The 20,154-nt window shown below is 30.6% G+C and overlaps 1 protein-coding gene across 1 annotated transcript; it reads left to right on the top strand.

Moving 5' to 3' along the window:
* The first annotated feature begins 3,665 nt into the window (after positions 1-3,665).
* Positions 3,666-19,969, top strand: SP7 (Transcription factor). The gene is made up of 2 exons (XM_035729852.2): positions 3,666-3,714; positions 17,169-19,969. Exon 2 carries the CDS (start codon positions 17,188-17,190, stop codon positions 19,684-19,686), a length of 2,499 nt encoding a protein of 832 aa, XP_035585337.1. The 5' UTR covers positions 3,666-3,714; positions 17,169-17,187; the 3' UTR covers positions 19,687-19,969.
* Positions 19,970-20,154: the final 185 nt, after the last annotated feature.

Here is a 20,154-nt window from a genome sequence, read left to right as displayed (position 1 = left end):
TAGTGACTAGTTTCAAGATGGATTTTCTGGATTCCTAGTGAAAAACAGTGACCAGTGAAAGCCAATCCGTGCTGGGTGGAGACAGTTATCCACCTCAGACAATGGATGAAGTGTTGCGCAAGACTATGGATCGATTGGGGTTAGAAATTCACACCGCTGGATGCCGGCTCAGTGGTCTAGAGATTAAGCGTTCGTACGAGAAGTAGATGTTATATATATAAAAATAATATTCTCTCGATACTTATCTCAACAATTTATATTGATGTCTGTAGAATGATTAAAAAACCAAACTTTGTTGTCTCTAAGATGAATATTTGAAGTTTCAAATTTTTCTTTTCCCAATTTCCCGGTAATTTGATGTTTATTTCATCATGAATCATATTATGGAATATTGAAGTATATCAGCTGTTTACAGATGAATGGATTCGATGATAATCTCATCTGTGTTATTCCATTGTAATAATGTCAATTTTAATGACAGAATGTGTGAAATTATTGAAGCGTACTTACACATTTTACTATTGATGATAATAATTTGAGCTTTTGATATTAAAAAACGGAATGTACATTTTGAAACAATTATCTTCAATGATATTGTTAATTATAGTGACCACTTATGATCGCCTTAGTAACTATTTGAATATTATTCCCATTAATAAACTTTTTATTCAATGAGTATTATTTCAAAAGAGGAAAGAAGAAACGATTAATAATAATAATAATAATAATAAAGATGTAATATTCATTTTGCCATTTGTAAATGACTATAAGTATAGTGTTCCTAGAAATAGATAGAAGGATATCGTCAGTGTAATTGTTCGTATCACTTATAAGTGTACATTTGGCCTGAAGGTACATTGTCGTTGTTCAGTAGGGAGAAGGATATGAAAAAAGCGCAAATACCATATTCCTAAAGAAACCAAAACCAGACAAAACATGAGTGCAAATCTCAATAATCACAAAGAATCCAAGTTCAGTATTCATAAACATAAATATAAAGTAATCTGATAATTTCACTAAGTGTCGAATATGTTGCGTATCTCCATCTGATCATGTTACCCTGTCCCAATGACTATGTGTCTGTAAAGTTTCTCAAGGTTAATGTAGTGTGTCTGGCCAGTGAACAAACTGCATAAGGTAGAATGACTGTTGTGTTCCAGATGTTTGTTTGACAATGAACAAACTAGTTTTTGCTTGTGCCACTTGGTTTAACAATTACTAGTAAATCTAAGCCTCATTTGATTATACATTATTGTAGAATAAGTATGCGACGAAAAACTTGTGTGTGTGATAGTATAAACAGACGATGAATTCAATTTTAAATGCAAAAGAAGACCGAATTTAGTATAACAAGATGAGTTCATTCATTTCATGGACTTTTCCTAGCTGCTCACAAACAAAAAGTGATAATGCTAACTTTTTTTGTTATTGAGAAAAACGGTTTGCTGAATTCCTATCATAGCATCAGAAAAGTCCTCATTATTGAAGTTTCATAAATAAACCAATGTTTAATACTGTAAGTTTTAAATTGTAATCAACTGAAGACAGTCTACAAAATAAATGAATCCATCTTATTCTGCTACGTTTATTGTACGTCCTCTACTCAAATCTATCGATGAGAAAACTTGTATCCGATCATTTCACGATAATCGTGCAATCAAAAATGCAAATAGAAATTATCCTGTTGAATGTGTGTGTTTGTGGAATGGTGCTGTTATTATTATTAGTGGCTTCATTCAATATTATATTTTGGTGTTTGTGTATGTGGTGGTGTTTGATGTGCAAATGGATGGTTGATGATTTAGTCTGAGTGGTATGGTGGGGACGTGTTGATTGAGCTTGTCTGTCTGACTTTGCACATTAGCGGTACCGTAGCCAATGAAGTTTATCTGAGGTGCGGTTATTGTTGATTGAAAACTACTCCCAATACCCCTCACCGATGGCGTGAAATGTCGTTGTTGGATGCAATTTTTCTAGGCCATCTGCGGTCCAATCCATACAATACAGTTACTCGTCGCTCATTCACACACACTGTCTACGACCTACAATCCCACTGTCTGTCACAATGCCCTAAAAATATTCTACTCTCACACACGCTTACACGACCATACTGACACACACCCAACCAACATCAACAACAAACAAAGAAACACTTCAAATTCTACTACTATCATCACCACTATTGCTACTAGTACTACCCTGATGTTTTAGACTACAAGGAGCACAGAGCAAACAATTGGTACTTATGTCACATTAATCTTCTTTAATAAACCTGAATACTATCATTAATCATACGTATTTATTAGACAGATAAACAAGTAGTATATTTCAGAATATAAAAGAACCATTTCGTTATAGCTTAACATCATAAGTGTATAATCACAATCTTATATAGAGTTTAATACTAGAAACTACAGTATAAATCTACTTCGACTACTTAGTTGGAACTGAATACAGTTTCAAAAAAAATTTACAATATATAAAGTGAACTTTATTGATTGTCGCTGATTGATTTTTTTAATTTTATATTCGTTCTGATCCAACCAAGTGATTGTAAATGCTCATTACTAATTATATTCAGATTATCATTGAAAAAATCTACCCAAATTAACTTAGCTTTAAATAGTTATTCAATTACTGTAGATTCATGATGAACTTTTTCTCTAAACTACAAGAAACTCCTACAAATTACATTTAGTTTAATAAAATGGTAATGACTGACCTTAATCTATCAATTAACAGATGGTTGACTAGAAAACACACTGTACCAAAACAGACACTAATTTCATGCGACTTTTTCTATATTCAGTTTGGTAACTCAGAATAAAAAACAGAATTTACAGTTTGAAGACTTTGCTATCACAGATCATAGTTTTAAAAATTACTATGGTTATGGACAGTTGGTTTGCCTTTAGATTTTTAATTTCTCAACCATAAGAACCACTGACTTATTCTGTAGATATATCAAAAACTTTCATTTTCACTATTTTAACAAACTGTCAGTTATTTTTATTTATCTAGCCAAGTATACACAACCATAGTTTGAGCACCCTAGGAATTGAAAGTTCACATTCCTTAAGTTCGATAATATAATAGTAATAAAAATTACATTTGCAAAAGTACTACATGAAAGTTCATCTAAAAAAAAACACAATTTTAAAATAAAAATCTTTCCTTCCAATCCCATTTTTTCTCATCATATGATCCTATAACACTTTTTCACTTTACATCACTATAGAAACTGACCACATTATTCAACTAGCATTAATTTATTTCTTTCAAGGCCACCCTAGATTGAAAATTTTTTAAGTTTAACAACCATCAATTTTTCAAGCATCAAATAAAATCCTTAATAATTCCCCCCTTTTGATGATCAATCTAATGTTAAAATCCGATTGGATAAAAATATTAATTTTTTCATATCAATAATTTTTAAACTATCGTCTATAAAGAAATATGATTGGTTAAAAATTTAATTCATAACCGAAATTTTTGTTAGTTTTTAACAGCATTTATACATACATGAACTAATCTTACATAATTCATCAAACTATTAACATTTTTTTTATTGATCATTTCTTCTTTTTCTTCTCTTAATTGTTTAACATCAATATTAATCAGTTATGGAACTTCTGATAATTGTTTATATTGAATAGTTATACAAAAATATCACTTGGAATTGTTTATTACATGAACTACTACAGTTGGAATTCGGTAGGTAAGAATTACATTTAATCTTATGTTGATATATATATTTGGATTTTGATTGAGATCATGAACCGATTGATGTTAGACCACCGTTGGAAACCTAGAAGCACTGGACAGCCGTTTCTTCTTATTGTGGGACTGCTCAGCAGTGCGCACCCACGCGGGATTCGAACCCAGGGCCATCAGTCTCGCGCGCGAATGGTTAACCTACTGGCCCACTGATCCGGCATCCAATGGTGTTAGTGTCTAACATCAACAAATCCACGATGTTTGAAACAATATACTTTAAATTAATATATTATTCTTGGAAATAACTAATATGTATATAAATCCTTATTTATCATGAACTGAAGTCGTTATTAAAAATTAGGCTTTTTGTGTCAGGAACTTATCAATAAGTCAAATGTTAGTAATTATTTACACTCTCTGAACTATTTGTAAGACTAATTTTTTTGTTAGCATGAAAGGAGGTGAGATTTGAATGAACAGTTAGATAAATCAAAATTTTAGTCTTATAACTTTGTCAGTCAGATATTTATTTGTAAGCTGCTCAGTAAGAGTGTAAAGGACTGATTAACATTAAGCTGAAAAGTATAAATAATGTACTCTATAATTTTACAAATATATCAGAATTTAATATGGAATAATAATTAAGATTAGAAATAGATTTTGATAATAACATAATTTGAACTGGTCAACCTTTGAAACTAAATATTTATGGTATTAATTCAATTCTTAAAGATGAATTTTCTAATAATCCGTTGTGATTAAATCATCAACACATCTATTTAAAATAGTTGAAATCATGAGTCAATTGAAGCTAGACCCCCATAGAAAACCTGGAAGCACTGCACGGTCGTATTGTCCTAGTTGTCGACTCCTCAGCAGTGCTCATCCATGACACTATTTCCTAAATCCACTTCATGAACAAAGTTCGTGATCTTTTTAAGTTTCGTGTTCAATACACTATACATGATTATCAAGTGCAAATTATGATTAACCGGAGAAATTTTTTTTCTAAACACTGTGATCCTTTAATATGCTATTTTTTATTGATTTTGTCTGGTAAAATCCTTTTTTTAGTGTAGTCGTTGATATTTTATAAATTTTAATCACCTTTTTGTAAATGAAAATACATGAGTCCATGATAAAATGTAGATTACAATAATCCGTTTTCATGAAGCCTACATTTTTTGCATCATTATTTTCGATTAAACTAGAGTAGCTAGAAATCACTTCAAGTAAATTCATCATGAGTGGCTAAAATTTGAACTGCTTAACCAATCGGATTCAAATAAACTATGAATAATACTATTTGACAGATTATAACAAAATTCAATTATTATTTCACCACCTACATCAAGTTAATATCAATTATAAAACTAAGTGGTGGTCTAGCAATAATCGATTCATGATCTCAATTAAAAATTAATAATCTCCACGGATAAATTAAACGTGTTATTCCACTGAAATTATGAACTGATTTGAGCTAGACAACTACTGAAAATCTGATAGTACTGGACGACCATTTCGTTTTAATATGACAAATCTTAGCAATACGTATCCATGATCTCCAATGCGGGGCTCTAAATCAGAACCTTCAGTCTGTTATTGTACAAATAAACTAGAATAAAACACCATTTATCAATTTTAGTTGTCAAAGCTTACTATTTATGTTATGTAATCATTTTTGTGCAAGTTAAGGATAGTTACAATGCATTGAGTAAGCATCCCGGTTACATAGTCACATTCTAACTATATTTTATTAATGAAACTAAAGAAATTAACAACAACTACAACCGTGAAAACTAGAATAAGTGAGTTACATCATTAGTTTAAAGTAATCTGAATACATTAGTTTTAAAAGACTAGGGAATCTTTAAACATTAATTTTATAAAATATATAAAATCCATAGACTAATTTACGTAATCTATGTTGGTATACATAGGCTGGGCCAAATGTGTTGGCTAAGTAACAAATTATCGATCATTTGTAAATAGGTCAAAGTGATTAAAGCATTACGTATTTTATTAGAAAATTTTAAATTTCATCATGACGACAGAACTTTTGCGATCAGATCATTATGTAATCAAGGTGCATAGTAAGATTTTGTCTCCCTAGTTATATATCCGTATAACATTCCCATTACTATAACTGTGACTGTTATTTATAGTAACATTTTGAGGAGAAAAATTGAGTTTATTTTTTATTATAAGAAAATTTAGAAATTGATCTTTCGGATGTTTTCCAATGATAATCCGACTGGTGTGGATTTTTGTGGAATATTAAAACTTCAATAATTGCCCACAAAATCATTCCATCAAATCCATAAACATATACTTACAATTAACTTGTATATATATAATTAAAGTTGAAAATGTGTAATCGCTAGATGTCAACTTATATACTTGAATGTTAGATAACTTTACGGGTTCAACGTATTTGGATCGTGAATACGCTCTACTGAATATAAAATGAAACAGTTTTCAACTATCTCATGTCATTTGTAACGGATACTACATACCAATTAAAGATTGTTTGAGTCAATTAAACTTATAATTCTTATGATAAATGGATACTTAATAGAAGAAAATATCTTCACGCAATATATAGTCGGACGGATATGGTTAATTCTTATAAGTGATTAAAATGTTCATAGATAGCTATTCATAAATCGAACCAATTACACATCATATAGTAGTATGTATTTATTTCTAGTTTGTATGTCTAACAACAGAGGTTGAATTTTGAAATATCATTGACATCTTACAATTTCATCACTGGTAATTTATGGTACGAAATTCACGATTATAGTTTATTGGCTACTATATCCATGAAAACGATAAACACTTGTGTTATCAAATGCTCATGTATCTAAATGTTTGTTTTTTGTACCATTTTTAATATGATGATTAAAGATAAATAATACAATGGAACAAGGAAATCAAATTTTAAGAAGATATAGATAGTAGCTAGCTGTGTGATCCGAGACTCCCATTCGAGACTTGTCAGATGGATGTATCTGAATCTCATAGTTAATGTTCACTCCGAGACTGTAATCTATCGCATTATCCACTTAGCTACTGAATCCAGATAGTTACTAGCTTATGCAATGGGGTGAAGTTTAATTCATTTTTGTATTGATTATTTGGATTTTCCCATTCATGTTTAGGACTGCAACTGATCTATTGTGACTTACTGTCATTTTCAGGGCGATCCGGACAGGATGTGCATATGCCAAACGAAACTGATCAGTCATAATCTTAGATATTAATAGGATGGTATAAACAACCATAGTATATATGTGTTGGGGCTATCCAAAGTATTTCTCGAAAAACTCTAGAGCGGCCCTGAAAACGCCAGGAAACATTTTGCTCAATCAGCGCTAAATAGAAACTTCACAAAAACATCTGGTAAGTGAGGAGTCAGGTGCCACATTTCTGACTGGATAATTACCTATGCTGATACTATATTCGGCATGGTTCCGGGAAATTCCACAAGCCTAAGGCCGTCTGAAACACCATAAATATGCTTAATTTTCTACACAAAAACTATCCTTGGAGTAAAGCGTTCTTTTCACACTTCATGCCTTCCTTCTCGTGTCCAAGGTTTCGTGTGTATTTATTTAGATTGGGGTTATTAGGAGCATCTAGAAAACCAATTCGAGCGTTCAACTCGAAGACTTATATAACATGAAGTAAAATTTAAATCTGATTTTGTTTTTAAGTCTGTTTGATTTGACAAGTAAAATGGCACTAATTAACAAATTAATCAATATGTATACCATTTAAAAAAGGTTTTAATATAAAATTATTTAAAAATTTTATTATATAATATGTTGAAAAGATAACACCAAAGAATATTAAATACATAATGTCAAATATATAATAATTATTATCAGACTCAATAATTTTAAGTTCACTCTCATTTAGTGCTAGAAATTCATACTTGAAAAAAAATCTTTTCATTAATAAGAATTCTCTCTCTCAACAGGTAGAATACACAATCTCTTACTTGGAGATAATTAGTCTACATGGCGGGAAACAGAATAGAAATGAAATGAAACAAAACATAATTAGAAATCTAGAGTTACATTTGCATTCAAAATTAAAGTTTATGTCTAACCAAGTTGAATTAATTCTACATTACGACTCCTATTTAATTTTATTAACTAAATATTTAAACATTAATATATATAGTCCCATACTAAGATAAAATGGCCGTACAGTGCTTCCATGCTTTTAATGGTGATTTAACATTGATCAGTTCATGATTTCAACTATATTCCAATGTAATTTACTCCACAGGTGTAAGTATGAAGATTGTTCAATTTTATAGTTTTCTTTCACTGAGTGAGCTTAGTTAAACATCCGTCAAAAACCAGGAAACACTGAACAGTCATTTCATTTTATTCAGCAGTGTGTTTACTTAACCTCATTATAGTCACTAGTGACTAATTTTGATAGATGATTCCTGAAGTTCTAGCAAGAGGCTGTAACCAATGGAGCTTAACCATGTTTATCATGAGAAAAATATTACCATTGATGATGGTAATACTGTAAGTTGACTGAATTTATAAATGTATACCATTGCATTCCAACTTAATGATCTAGAGGTTAGCATTCACTTTAAGGCTTGAAAGTGCTTAACTCAATCACTGGTGAAGTCGTGGATGTACACTACCAAATAGTCCCATACTAGAATGAAATAGCTATCCAATCCTTCCTTGTTTTAAATAGATGTCTAATTAAGTTCATCAATGATATGAAACTACGAAATTTGTAATTGAGTTTAATTATTTAAAATGAATTATAATCAATGCCATAACGTCACTGATAGTTAAAATTCCTAAGTTAATTAAATAGAATAATTCACTTGTTTATGATATAGTTTTCATGATAAATTGACATTATTTTAATAAGGATAAAATACGAACAAGAATTAGGGAATTATTTTTTCCCTGATAAGATTTTTATTTATTATATTGTAAATTGACTGAGTGTAGAAGAAACTGGCTATTGAATTTCAGTTTAATGACTAAAAGATATCATGTGCACTATTCAATTCGAAGATCTGAGGTCGGACTCCATGTGGGAGATTTTTTCTGACGACCTCTAAATAAAAAATGAGGTCAAGTAAGTATTTAATTTTCTTTTGTTTCTTCAATTGGTATATCTGCGTTGAAAATCAACTTGTAATTATATACGACCTGCAAAAATCTATATAATTTGATAAATTCACCTTTTTTTTTCTATTTAGAAAAGAGATTTTAGAAATTTTGTAGTTTAATCATTACTAATCACAAGATCAATTAATTATGACTGTGACTTATTAGTCCACTGGATAAAAAATAACTTGAGAACAGCAGAAAGCGGATTTTGTGGTTATTATTGAAATTTAATGGTTGAATTCATGAGTAAGCTAAGGCTAGAATCCCTTGGGTGCGATTGTGGATAAGCACTGCTGGGAAGTTAAAACAAAATAGTTTTTTTCACAAAACAATTCAATCAAATCAAAGCTAAACTTTTGAAATAAAATGATTTACTTTATGATGAAATCACCTCATAATTTGTAAACCATAAATCGTATTACTTATATTAGAAAAGAATGATAATTACTATTTCGTGGATTGGTTGAAGTTAAACCTTAACACCCTTTGGGTGCCGGTTCAGTGGTCCAATGGTTAAACTCTCGAGCGTGAGACTAATAGGTCCTGGGTTCGAACCTCGTGGGGGGGGCGGGGTCGTGGATCTCATTGCTGAGGAGTCCCACAATAGGACCAAACGGCCATCCAGTACTTCCAGATTTTCTATGTTGGCCTTGCTTCAATTGATTCATGATTCCAACTATTGTAATTAATATTCATCCAAAGAAATTGGAACAGTATAATGATGCATTTCAATCAGCGAACTTTTAATCATCGGCTTGTTATCTTTAAGTGACCCCCTCTAAAAGTGTTGAGTGTTGAGCATGAACTTGTCACTTTATATCCATTTAGATTTTTACTCAAAAACTATTTGCTTTCAACAACTGAATCTATTGAAGATGAAAAATATATTTGGAAAATCGCAGAGAATGAATTTGAAGTAAATTCAATGTTTTGTTTGGCAATCTGGTCTAAGATTTTTCAAGGAAATATATTGCCAAGCAAAATTTCGGATTTACTTCAAATTCATTTGCTGAGATTTCATAAATACATTCTTCCTTAATATCCCACATCAACTCGGCACTCTTATGCATTGAATCTATTGTTTTAAAAATTGTGCTACATACACTTTTGTAGCTATATGTATGGTTGAACCGGATGATTCAAAAAGTCCGCGTAGTTACCAAGTTACATACTATATATATATGCTCTACGGAGGTTTTTCCACAAACTTTGAAGGCTTTAAATAAATTACAAAACAAAAATTATGTTACATTTAATAGTTCAAAGGCTGATTAATATTTTATCTTTATGGGTCTATTGAAGTTAGACATTAGTATAATTGGATGCCGGCTCAGTGGTCTAGAGGTTAAGCGTTCGCATGCAAAACCTAAGGTCCTGGGTTCGGGTCTCGAATGCAGGATCTTGGATGCGCAATACTGAGGAGTCACTTACTAGGACAAAATGATTACCTAGTGCTTCTAAGTTTCTAACAGTGGTCTAGCTTAGATCGATTCATGAATCTGACTATTAAAGTTTTATCTTTTCATTCATTGGAAAAATACATATTTCTAATAATAATGATAATATTAATAATAAATATCATGTTACATATGCTTAACGATATATTTTGAGGTTATGACCATAAATATTATAAAAATATCAATTTACTTATGATAAAATTGTGGCCACAATATGTCTAGATGTACACTTTCGAATTCGGATTAATACTAGTGAGAGCGACATTCCTAAGAACTCATTGTTACCAAAAAACAATCTCTTAACAAATTATTGGTTTTTATATTCATCTCACAAATAACAACATTTTAATTGATTATATCATCTCTAAAGTTAATAATAAATATTGAATGATAAATTTTCAGGAGTATAAATCGGGAAGGTCTGGAAATTGTTCTGTTTATGTTTGGTCAGATGTGAATGATAAATTTAAGCTACATTTGTTTTGTCATTATCCACAATTCTCAACTGTAGACATTGTATACATTTTTATGATTGAAATAAGAGCTTTTCATATTAGCGGATAACAACGAAAATCAATAGTATTTCACAATTTTACATTGTTACATATTGTGAGTAGTTTCAAACAATTACACTAATAATTTATAAGATACCAATAATTTATATTGGTCTGAGCAGTTACATATTGTACATCCGTATGATAGGCACATAGATAGGGTCAAATTAAAACAAATGCGTATGATTAAGTGATTCACAATAAGTATTATCGATACTATTAATACCATTAAATGATCATTTGATATTGTAAAATACATTAAAATGTAACTTACAGATTTCATTCAATGACTACCATTTCATAATTATCTCGTTATGAGAACATTGCAGACAAGTGATTTCATTTGAACTGTCAATTTTAAAATGTACTAGCATGAGAAAATAAAACGGATATGAAATATAAAGAGGGAAGTTTTTTATCCAAGGTAAATATCAAGATAAAAGTAAAAGGATGTTTTGGAAAAAATCACTATATACAAACAGACTAATAAGCTTCATTAAAATCATGAACCAATGTCAAACCACCACTGGAAACCCAGAAACACTGAATGGCTTTTTCGTCAATGTACGGAACCCCTCAATAGTGTTCATCCATTATCTAGCTCAAGAGATTCGAACCCATGACCTTTGGTCTTACGAGCGATCACCTAACATCTAAACCACTGAAACAGGATTCAGTAAATTCCATTGTCTTCGATGGACTACTCCTTCACATCTGATACTGTTGAGCTCCACTAGTCACGGCTAAAGACTTACAAGTTATTATTCAAATGTGTAGAAATTCGAATAGCTCACTTTCATTTGAATTATATGCTGCCAATGTTGTTGTCTAACAAGACAATGAACTTAATAACAATTAAAACGTTCAGCTTAAAAAATGCGACTCCACTAAAATTGCTCATCTGGACTATAATTTTTCATCAGTATCTATCTCACTGACGAGCTTGTACATTGAACAGCTAATATGTTTTAATGCATACCTTCTCGTCAGTGAGTGTATTCTCAATTTTAATCGGTTTTTCTTAATTACCAACTCCCAGGTTTTATGTGGAAGCAAAATATCAATCAAGTAATGAGTTAAAATTTAAGATTCAACGGCTGGAACAGGATAAAAACGCAAGATCACATCGTAACTCAATATAATATTCTAGTTAGTATGGTATTCTTTGTATTCATCTAGTGTGCATTCCGTTCTAAATAACATACAACATGCATTTTGAATAGATTCTATGTGAAACAGTTTTTTTATTCCCCTTATTTCCCTTATCTGACATTTTTTAACCTAATAATTGAACGTCGGTAAAATCGATAAATAACTGAGTGCTTTTTGATTAAAGTAGTTATCTTGTTTCTGATGAGTGAAATAAATTTGCTTCTGTTAACAGTCTTTCCATTCGACTATGTCATGAAAACCTCAGTGTTCTCTTGTTCGAAGTATCGGCTTTCATATTTAATATATCGAAAGTGTTATATTTTAATCAGTCTATGATATAGCCATATTTCTGATGTGGTTTATTCAATGGACTACACAGTCACTCACAGGGACCGGTAGGAAATCTATCTTTACGTTAACATTCATATGAATAGTAAGTAATTTGTCTGAAGGTTTATGGAGATTGTTAAATGATGTTGAGATCATGAACCTACTTTTGTTAGACAACCACTGAAAACCAGGAAGCACTGGATATTCACTTCATTCTAATATGAGATGTGCTTCATAGTAGAACGTAACAATTATCCTGTGCTTCCTTTTCTTATTTTAACTTAATTCATGATCGCAATAGTAAATTATTTCCATTTAACTCCTTACAAACTACTTATGTAGATAATTACTTATCCTGCTTTTTCTTTTAAAAACAAACATTTTAAAATTATCACATACTTATCTGAAAATTTACAAGTTGAAATTGAACAAAGTATTAGTGTATTGACAAATATTTAATCGACACTTTTTACATACTTATCAAGTTGTCTTTTACATTTGTGAAAGGGAGACTTGATGTAGTTGATAAAAAGGACAGAAGTCATATTATCGATTGAGTGGCGGATTTTTTCTTGACTAAGTGGTTAATTAGTTTTTTTTTGTATTTATTTTCAAGTAGTCATGCTCGCGTTGTTCATTTTGTCTAGTGAGAAAAAGAGGAGAGCGTGTAATTGAAAAGTTTGTTTTGCGTCTTAAGTCATTATTTACAAAGATTAGAATGATTTATAGTGATTGTATCCATTTCATGAATTTGGTTAAACATATACGTTAAATATATCCATATATATATGATGTTCACTCCGGGACTGAAAACCAATGCTGCTCGCTTCAAACGCCATCGCGTTATCCACTTAGTTACTGAGTCCTGATTGCCACTTGCTTGTGCAGTAGGGTGAAGTTTAAATTCACTTGGTATGTATATGAAATGCAACTCATTTATTGTAGTCAATTTTCGGATCACATTATTCTTGTGAATACTGGCGATATTATTTGAATGTATTAATTGAAACAAATAGAATCTGACTTATTTTTGTATTGTTTGTTTGAATCTTCCCATTGTTGTTTAGGGCTTTAATTGATCAGTCTCTTATTGATATATGTACATCCTGTGCGGATTGATGAAACACGCGTCCTGGATTCCACTACTAGCCACCATCCATCTCTGCTTATAAGTAGAATATGATTTTGAAAGTTCAATATTATAACCACTAAGAGATCAGGGTAGGTGACCAAGTACACGTTAATTTGCTCTAGATTTTATTCACAAGATTTCTAATAACACGACAAAACAGAAAATTTTTTTCTTTGAAAGGAAACTCATTTTATTTTAATTTGGAATCAGTGGAAATCTTGTTCTTAATAAACAAAAAATATGATAACTATATTTATCAAGTGTATTGAAATTTTATAATAAAACAAAGTGTATGAATTTACTGTCCATAAATTACACGTTGTATATATGTTAATCATGAAGAATGTTAGTATTTAATATCCACTATATTTACAGTGAATGCCATTATGAACTGAAGTCAACTAAAATAAAACCCATTGAATATCAAAGTGACTTGAATGTCTGATTTATTTTTAAATTAAAATGTATCACTGAATAAATTTATGTGATAAATGATTTATTTCTCTTATTAATGAATTTCGTGGAGGTTAGTCTATTTTCAAAGTGATTTCTGTAATGCACTGACATTAGTTAGGTTTATCACTGAAAATCAACAGTCACTGGATAATGGTGTCGTCCTAGGATCGGACTACTTAGCAGAATAGATTCACGACCCCATCAACTGTCAAACAAAAAAAGATTACGGTCTATTAACAGCAATGAACTCTTTCTACTTCTCTTGTAGCATCAATTATTCCATACTATGATAATCCACTAGCATAGGCGATGTTTGTCTCATTCCTTAGATGAATAATATTCATTGTTTAACATCTAAAAAATAATCTATCTAATACCTATAGCTGTTAAATGATAAAAAAGGTGATTGATTTGTATGTCATGTTAAAAATCCACTAACAAATTCCTTTTCCAATAGTTGAGATCGTGAGTCAATTAAAGCTAGACCACCATGGAAAACCTGGAAGCACTGCACGGCCGTTTCGTCCTATTGTGGAACTCCTCGGCAGTGCGTTCCAAGCCCTTGCCTCGCGAGATTAAAACTCAGTTGATTTATAAATATTTTTATTATTCTTTATCTTGATCACTTTAAAATGATTATAAATTTTATTATAAATACCTTGATTCACACTTTATCATACCCTGTTTTATATGTAGTTTCTTCCAAAACAAAAAAAGCAATCGTTGCTATTTTGGAAATAAAAAAGTGATTGTACATTTTAGTCATTCAAAAATAAGATGATTTTTATTTTTTTTAAATAAATAATTCCATTTAGCAGATAAGATTCATTAGTTCAAGACTTATCCAATGTGACAAGCATACTGTGTTCAATTTAATGTGGAAAAGAAATTATTGTTATGCAATCCATTTTTTTCAGTTAAATGGAAATATTCCACTGGTTGAAATCATGAAGCAATTGAAGCTAGACCACTATAGAAAACCTGGAAGCACTGGACGGCCGTTTCGTCCTAGTATGGGATTCATCAACAGTGCGCATCCACGATCCCGCCCCCCCCCACAAGATTCGAGCCCAGGACCTATCAGTCTCGCGCCAGGCGCTTAACCAACTAGACCACTGAGCCGGCATCCAACGGTGTTAATGTCTAACTTCAACCAATCCACTAAGTTGCGCCACCGTCCACCATTGTCTTCAGTGAGTTCCTATCTCACAACAGACCTGGTTGAACTCCACTGGTAACGAGGAGTCCCATACTAGGACGAAACGGCCGTCCAGTGCTTCCAGGTTTTCCATGGTGGTCTAGCTTCAATTGACTCATGATTTCAGCCAGTGAAATTTCTAAAAATCTCCACAAAACCCATTCTGATAAAAATGGAAATATATCTGAATTTAAATTCATTTGTCATTTATCTGCAATACTCTTTATAATCTACTGAGTAAGAGAAATTAAAAAAATTTCCCACTTTTGAATTTACATGATTATGCTTTTAAATACAAAGGAAAAATATGTTAATTGAAAATTTTAATGTATGTTTCACATTGGTAAATCACATGAAATATCTAAAAAAATTTTAGTGTATCCAAACAAATATTGATAACCAGAAGGGGTAGTGTGGATATTATAGTAATTTCATTAGTTGAATTCATTAGTCAATTGAAATTAGACTACCACAGAAAACCTAGAAGCGCTGGAAATATTGATAAATAGGTTCTATTCAAACAGGATCACACATCTATATACAAATATCTTAGTAAACATATCAACAGAAGCGTATATACAAACAGATAAACATCTACACTAACATCCAAGTTGGCATATATATATATATATATATATATATATATATACATGCTTACATCTATCTCCCCACAATAAGTACTAATTACATTAGACATATTTGATATGTCTTAGTCAATTTATGCATGACTAATTATTGACTGTTGCATGCATTCATCAATAGAAAATAATGTTAACATGATACTTTAAATTTAACTAATTTCAATGATGATTTAATCATTAATCAACTATTTAAATGTTAAAAAGAAACAATTTTTGTAGGGTGGTGGGTTCTAAGCAAACTTTTTTTTGTGGTTTTTTTTTGGATATTTGACATCTGTTGAAAAAAAATATTATTCAATCACGAAATTTATTTCAAGTAAAAAAAATACAAAAAAAAAGGCAGAGACATTTTTTTGTCAAGTAAAAATGATTTATAAGCTTGATTATTTATTTTATAACGAAAGAAACAAAAATGATTAGTATACATTAAAGAGGAATAATATATATTTGTAAAATCTCAGCGAAAGAATTTGAAGTAATTCCAACGCTTCGCCTGGCAATCTGGTCCAAGCTTTTTCAAGGATATATTATTCCTCTTTAATGAATCGCATTAACTCGGTGCCCAAATATTGTGATTAGTATACAGTTTGTTTTAATCAAGGGTACCTGACTTTTGAAAAAAAGAAATCTATTTCGTTTTTTTCCCAGAAAAGGAACAATGTGTGGATTGAATTTTATTTGACATGAAATGAGGTGACATGAAATCTTATTATTACTCTAATTAGACTAATTTAATGTAAAACTTTCTTATGAAGTTCTTATTCTTCATTTTCATGGGTTACATTGATTTTTATTCAAATAGAGAAAAAAATATTTTTCTGATGATTAATTAATCACTAACTGATTAGTATTGATTTGATTATGAGTTTTATTGATTCTTGTATTGGTTGTTTGAATTTCTCCATTGATGTTTAACATTTCAATTGGTCAGTCTCTTAGTGATATATTTACATCCTGTATGGATTGCGTCGGTATGACCTAAAGTTACAAGCATTATAATCAGAGATGAGTGAGGGTACATTCATCTGATACGTCCCAGATAGGACGAAACGAGCGTACTGGATCCCATAACTAGCTATCATCCATCTCTGTTTGAAATGTTTTATTGTTTAATTGAAAGGGTTTGATAAAGGTCAGTTTAGTTTTTAGGTGGTATTCATTATGTATTGATTTCAGTTGGTATATCACTGAAAACTAAACAACATTGGATATGTGTTTCATTCGAATATGGGACTCCGGTGGTTTGCATTTATTACCCCACGTAGAATATAATCCAGAAAATCGAGGCCTCACATTGAGCTCGTTATCTTCAAATCATTGAGTTATCATCTACTGACTTACATTTATGATCTTTCATTCATATTTACAGGAATCTTCAAAATCGAACTATGTCAGCTTATATAAACGAAAATCCCATTTTACCTGTATTTATTTCTAAGGGTGAAAAAATGATTTCTTCTGAAAATGAAAATAAAGATAATAACTTATTCGATGTGAAGTTACCCGCGAATATATTATGGAAAACTCAGGAGCATTTACCAGTTACCCAACCTTCCGTCACAGAATACTTTTCAAATCATATAGATAATATGACTGCTATCACAGATATGACAAATTCACACTTCCTACCAAGATCTGATGGTATTCATCAAACTAATTTACATGTACACAACGGTTTCAATCCAATTTATCACTCGAATGAATCACAAATACATACATCCAAAGACTTTAGAGAGTTGTCATCAAATGGTGGACATTTTCAATCAATAATACCTTCTAGGTCTGTATCAACACCTTCATATTCAACAATGGCCACATCTTCAAATGAACAAGAAGCAAACAAAAAAAACTTTCCTGAGAATTATAATCTACTATCAAGTACATATTATCAACAATTTTTATTAAAACATTACAACAGAAATGTAACTGATGAAGTCACTAATTTAATGGATGAAAACTATCGTAACTCATTGATTATGTCATCCTATGTTAATCGTTCACAAAATTCAGAAAATTTAGTTCGTACAAGTAATATCAATAATCCTTTTACTAGTACTAATACTATTACAACAACAACCGCTTCTACTTCTGCTACTAACGTCACCGATATACATGCTACTAATTTCAATACAAGTAGTCTAAGTCCATCGAGTTATAATCAGTCAATTCATGAAAATTATGAATTTAATAGCAATCCTACAAACTTGCAACATCATCATCATCGTCATCATTATGTTAACCCTGATGATAATAATTTTTCTGGAAATTTAAACAAGCATTATAATCCAGGAATGCATGAAAATTATTTACCTTGGACAGAATATTGCAACAATAGTGACTATAACATTGATTATTTGAATAATGATCACAAGAGTAGTGATTACATAACAGAAACTGATTCATTGAAAAATGAACAGAATTTTCATGTAAAACAATATCAGAGTCAACAATACAATTGGTTGAATGATATACACACTTGGGTAAATAATAGATTTTCACATGATAATGTTAATAATGCATTAAAACCAACAATGATCAATAATGATAAAATCCCGCCTACAATTAATTCCACATTCAGTTCACTTCAAAATCATCCTTGTTCAGTCGATCAATCTGTATTTGATACCGACAGTAATAATAATAATGTGAGTAGTCAAAATCAATCATTAAATATTCAAATGAACAATCCATATTGTTTTATTACAAGAGCTGAAGATAGAAATATCGATCAGAACTCAATCGAATCATATTTATATTCAAATTTTGAAACAGACTGTAGACGAACATTTCATTCACCCCTATCTATTGGAGAAAGATGTTTAAATTTCAGTGAAAATAATTCGAATTTTTGGTCAAATAATATGTGTAATTTATTAAACACAACTGATCGCTATAAATCAATCTTAATGGCCGCTGCTAATGTGCAATATCCAACATATAATCATCATCTTAATGACAATAATAATAACTTATCAGGACAATCAGAATATGCAACACTCTATGAAACATTTCTTTCTGCTAACAATAATGGCCCCATAGATATGAATATCGAAGCGAAATGTTCAATGTTCACTAATAATCAAATAGATAATGAAAGTAAAGTAAATGCATCGATAAATATACCTAAAAATTTATTTCCTCAATCACCATCTCCTTCATCACCGTTATCTGATGAGACAAAAGTATCGTTGAATGTTGAACATCCACTCATTCCTCCAAGGTCGTCAGCATTATTAACATTAAATAGTAATAACAATAGTAATAATAATAATTCCAATACAATTAAACGATATATTGGTCGACCAACATGCGACTGTCCTAACTGTCAAGAATTAGATAATTTAAATTTAACGAATCCAAATATAGCAAGTGAATTAAGGCGAAAGAATCTACATAATTGTCATGTACCTGGTTGCGGTAAAGTCTACAATAAAACAAGTCATTTAAAAGCACATTTAAGATGGCATACAGGTGAACGTCCATTTGTATGTAATTGGTTATTATGTGGCAAACGATTTACACGTTCTGATGAACTGCAACGTCATTTACGTACACATACTGGTGAAAAACGTTTCCTTTGTCCTATTTGTCATAAACGTTTTCTTCGAAGTGATCATTTAAATAAACATATACGTACACATTCCGATTCGACAACAACAACCGTAAGCGAGATCAATGAACACAATCTAATTAAGTCAATTGATAAACAGTATTTAACTATTAATACAACAAACACTACCTCCACAACTACTAGTAATACCAATACTACTAACACTTTTATCAGTAGTAATATCAATGATGATAATATTAATACTGATAGTTGTACACCTTTAAGCACTTCATGTAATCACAATATCGAAGAAAATTTTAATGAATATACTATGTGATGACAACATCACTGATGGTGAAATCAGTGGGCTTTTTTTACCATCTTTGATCATAGTCATTTTTGTTACACACTTTTATTACTTCCTTAAAATATACAGACAATGACACATGGAAGTAAATGTATAGAATAAACTGTGCACCAAACCGAATACATCTAGTAATGTCATTTAATTAGTCCCTCATCCCATTCCAATCTTAACTAATTAATTGCATTTTTAACTTATTCTTCGGTTTAATGAAGAAGAAAAAAACAATCTATTTTTACTTTTCATATGACTTCCGTGTGTTTTAAGAAAAATTGGAATCTATTATTGTTTGAATTAATAAAAATGATTAATTTTTCTTTCTTTCATTTAAATACTTTTATTGTTTCGCTATTGTTTATCTATGTATAGACATGAGTGAATCAAGTTTTTGTTTTGTCTTTTGGTTTACAAATAAACAAGTTTTGAATACGTTTTTGATAA

The sequence above is a fragment of the Schistosoma haematobium genome, chromosome 4, assembly GCF_000699445.3.
Source record: "Schistosoma haematobium chromosome 4, whole genome shotgun sequence".
Taxonomy (NCBI): Eukaryota; Metazoa; Platyhelminthes; class Trematoda; order Strigeidida; family Schistosomatidae; genus Schistosoma; species Schistosoma haematobium.
Note: the sequence above shows the minus strand (reverse complement) of the source record. Positions and strands in the feature narration are given on the sequence as shown.